Source organism: Gavialis gangeticus, unplaced genomic scaffold (genome assembly GCF_001723915.1).
Source record: "Gavialis gangeticus isolate Ggan-Ray unplaced genomic scaffold, GavGan_comp1, whole genome shotgun sequence".
Taxonomy (NCBI): domain Eukaryota; kingdom Metazoa; phylum Chordata; order Crocodylia; family Gavialidae; genus Gavialis; species Gavialis gangeticus.
Genome location: NW_017729030.1, coordinates 42,447,577 through 42,451,848, shown reverse-complemented (window position 1 = coordinate 42,451,848; position 4,272 = coordinate 42,447,577). Strand labels below are relative to the sequence as shown.

At 40.5% G+C, this 4,272-nt stretch overlaps 1 protein-coding gene and 1 long non-coding RNA gene across 2 annotated transcripts in view; one reads left to right on the top strand and one right to left on the bottom strand.

The window, feature by feature from the left end:
- Positions 1-23: 23 nt before the first annotated feature.
- RAB33B (RAB33B, member RAS oncogene family) overlaps positions 24-4,272 on the bottom strand; it is a gene marked incomplete at its 5' end in the record, with an annotated part of 21,656 nt that continues 17,407 nt past the window's right edge. The window contains one exon of the mRNA XM_019521830.1: positions 24-734. Coding sequence (XP_019377375.1) covers positions 291-734 — 444 coding nt within the window. The remainder of the gene's footprint in view (positions 735-4,272) is intronic.
- Positions 1,939-4,272, top strand: part of LOC109301166 — a 3,336-nt gene continuing 1,002 nt past the window's right edge. Inside the window, exon 1 of the long non-coding RNA XR_002098456.1 lies at positions 1,939-3,944. This is a non-coding gene — a long non-coding RNA (uncharacterized LOC109301166). The remainder of the gene's footprint in view (positions 3,945-4,272) is intronic.

Genomic DNA, 4,272 nt, shown 5'->3' with positions numbered 1-4,272 from the left:
TACACACACACACACACACCTTACCACAACTGATGAAAATGATCTCAAGCAGCGAGTGACTTTGAGTGGGCTCACTTGAAAGTCTTTTCTCCTGTATATGTACAATCAAAATTCAGTAATTCAGACAGTAATTACAAAAGTGCAAAGAGATGAATAGGGCACACAGATACAAGAAAAAACACATTAAAGTGCCAAAGAGATCTAATTGCTACTAGTACCTGGAACTTTACCAAGGTAATTTTAAAGCATCTGCAAATACAACGAGGTGGTGACTACATAAATACTGTGATCTAACACCAGCAGGTCATGGCAGGTTTTGGTTCAGGTTTTAAGTGCATCTCACCACTACCTGGGGGTTGACTAAGCATCAATGGCTTGTGGCTCTTGAGCTTGTGAGCCAGTGTCATAAATATGGCCTCCACATGGTCATTGTCATTGGGGCTTTTAGCAGAGGTTTCAAACAGGGGCATACTGTGAGTATCAGCAAACTTCTGGGCCAAGTCTGTAGGCACCTGAATAGCATTTCTCAGGTCACATTTATTTCCGACAAGAATCCGTGGTATATCGTTGGCAAGCAAGTGCTGTTTGCATTCTTCTATCCATGATGGCAGACTGTGAAAACTGGCAAGGTTTGTCATATCATACACAAACACAACAGCGTGTACATTCCTGTAGTAGTGCTGCACCATGCTCTTTCTAAACCGCTCCTGTCCCGCTGTATCCCACAGCTGGATCTGAAATAGGAAAAAGAACAAAAACAGACCAAAAGTAGAACTGGTTTTGATTCATGCTGGAAAATGATGCAAATCATTCCTAACTATGAAAATCACATAGATCTCCTCTGAATTAATCATATTCTGAGGTTTGGTTCAAAAGCTACAAAATTTTCTTTGCCTGAATTTTAGAAGGTTACAAAATGTTATGTGAATATTTTCCTTGCACAGCCATCTGCTCCTTATTAAAAATACCAAGAAATTACCGTGTGGCATTCAGCTTGATCACCAATACAGATTTCTGAAAGAGTTTATTGATGCTGATATTTTGTAAAAGCTAACACAAAAGGATACTGAAGTCTGTGGCAAAAAGACTTTATTTGAACAAGTAGCAAACGAATGTATATCAGCACATATTTGTTATTTTGCTGAAGAGGATTTTTGAATTAATATCATCTTACTGAGAGTGGCAGTTTTACCACAGAATTAGATATCTGTTGGGTCCAGGAACATTAACTTTGATTCCCTCTCACTCCATATGAAATGTTTACTTAAAGCAGAATCTCATTTCCAAGAACCTGAACTTACCCTAATGCTCATTTTCAAAGAGCACCCAGGAGGAGAACTAGGGACTTCAAAGTGAATGTTCATAAATCTGAGTTATCCAGCTAACCTAGACTAGCTATATAGTTTAACAAGTTACCTACCTGATCTTCAGCCCTAGTTAGTTGAGAAACTGAACTTTTAAAGTCCCTACCATGCGTGGGTTGAAAGATGACTTCCTAATTGTCCAAGATGGACCAATTTTGGGTAAAACATCAGAAAATAAAGTCTTCTCCCTTTAGCATTTGCAGGGAGAAATCTGAAGATAAAGATATTTCTTTTAATAAAGTGATTTTTCCCCCCCCAAACTCAGAATACATGGAATTTTACATGCATTATGAACTGGATTTACCTTATCGATTTGCCTATACACTTCTGTTCCAGCAAGATATGTGACAACAGTTTATGACTTACTTCAATCCCTATATATTTTCCTCTGCCCCACAGTATTCTCATGTTGGCCATAGGTTTTAGACCTTCAGATCAACTATTTCTGTAAATCTGGCTTGTACAATGAATTGTATAAGGAACTAAGATTTACACAGTTACCAAAAAAATCTGAACTGTATAGCTGTCCTATGCTTCAGGATTATGCCTCTTTAAAGGAGAAAAACTTGGGAAAAAGCAGGTTCCCCTTTCAGGCTGGCAGAGTTCCAGCACCCAAGGAGCTTCTTGGGGCTGTGGGGAAAAGGAGAAAAGCGATCAAAGTAGGGGTGCCATGTGTATCTGTGTGTACAAACATGTATGCAGCAGCCAGGCAGCATAGAGAACAACTCCCACAGCTCCCTACAGGTACGTCTATAGGGGCAGGGGTGGGGCTGTGGCACAGACCATGCAGGGGAAGAGAAGTGGACACTATGGGGGCATTGGGTGGGGAAAGGAGCACAGGCAATGGGGCACGGAGAGTATATTCCCTCCAAGATTTCTGTGCCCAGAGCAGGACGTGGGGTTGCAGCAGGGCCAGACCCAGCTCCAGAGGAGGCGTCTCTGTGGCCCAGCATGCAGGAGGGAGTGTCATGCCACCATGGCTGCCAGAGTGAGATGTGGTGGCATGGATTTGTGCCCTTCCCCCTGCTGCTGCTGCCAGGCGGTGCTTTACCTTGGTGGCCATGGTATCAACTTCTGATATTAACAGGGACTGATTATTTTACCTATAGGAGCAGTTACTTAAAAACATGTTCTACAGTGATCTAACTGTTGCATGTGACATTAGTACAACTAGAAAGAATCAGAGAAACATTGTTTTGCTATTTTGTAACATGTTAATGAAAGCTTAAATGGAAAAAAAAAAAAAAAAATCAGATGCTTTATTTTTAAACCTTGTTTGTTTTCTTCATGCTTTTGGTAGTATTTCTACAGGTTTATTTTCCATTGTCAGATGCCTTTCACACAGCAACAAGAAAAAGAAGCATATTTTACAAGACAGAAAAACAACTGTAAAGCCATAAAAAAAAGTTGGTATTAAGATGAATACAAATTAAGAGCAGGCATAGAACTCCAAATTATTATTATTTTTTAAATTGGCTGTGTTTATTTGCATCCCTTGAAGCATCCTTAGTTTGCATATTTCCTTTATAAAGATGTTCATAACATGATTTTCAGAATAAAAGGGCTGTCCAGGATTTTATTGCTTTAAGTGGCTACAGATTTCTGACTTATGCTCTCACAAAGCTGTGTGTAGCACTTAGACTAACTCGTACATTATTAGCAATAACAGACTGATCTATAGTTTTCTTTACTTAAAATCCAACACAACTCCATCTTTTTTTAGTTGGAAACTACTGAGAAGGAGGATCTTGATACAATAGTTAATCTTAGTATGACTATGAGACATCCCTGTGAGGCAGCCTTGAGAAAGGCAAATACTGTCAGGAAAAATCTCTCCAGTAAAGAAAAGGAAATATTCATGTCATTATACATGCCATTGGTAAGACACACTTTGGGATACTAAGTACAATCATAATCACTCATGTTCCAGGAAAATGAACTTGGAGTAGAACAAAGAAAGGCTACGAGGATGATCAGGGGAAACAGAAAGCCTGTTGTACACAAGAAGAGACTAAAATGGCTTGCCCTTCCAGCAAAGTGAAGACCAAGAAAACACGATTGCTGTCTATAAATAAATCCATGAGTAAACACCAGGGAAGAAGAAAATCTGTGCTGGGATAAGAACATAAAATGGTCACAAATAAATCTACGTGGAAATCAGAAGAAGCTTCCTACCTGTCTGAGAACTGAGGCTATAGAACAGTCTTCCAACTGGAGCCAGAGGGACAAAATATCTAACTACTTTTTATAAAGGGACAGAATATAGTGCATGTGATATCAAGGGGGCTGGACTTAAAGACCTAGGACATTCCCTTTGGTCCCATGATCCCAAAACATGCTTGGGGAAGAACCTCCCCCCAAAAAGGTTTATGGAGAATATTCTTCTACTCAGAATAAGAAGAGATTAAATAGGGACTGAAAGGGCTAAAATTAGGTCCTCCTGGGTAGAGCATAACCTTACAAAATGCTACTAAAACTCCTAGGTTTAAAAACGATGATGTATTTATTTGACTAACTGCAGAACTAGAAGACATACTTCCCCTTAAAAAAGGAAGAACTGTAAAAGCCAAACCTCAAAAAGTGGTGAACATAGTTTCATAGTTAGTAGGGTCAGAAGGGACCTGAGCAGATCATCAAATCCGACCCCCTGCCATGGCAGGAAAGAATACTGGGGTCAAACAACCCCAGCAAGGTGATTGTCAAGCCTTGTCTTAAAGACCCCCAGGGTAGGAGCCAGCACCACTTCGCTTGGAAGCTGGTTCCAGATCCTAGCCGCCCTGACTGTGAAGTAGCGCCCCCTGATGTCTAATCTGAATTTACCCTCTGCCAGCTTGTGACCATTATTTCTAGTCACTCCTGGTAGTGCTCGGGGGAACAGGGACTCTCCCAATGCCTGCTGGTCCCCTCT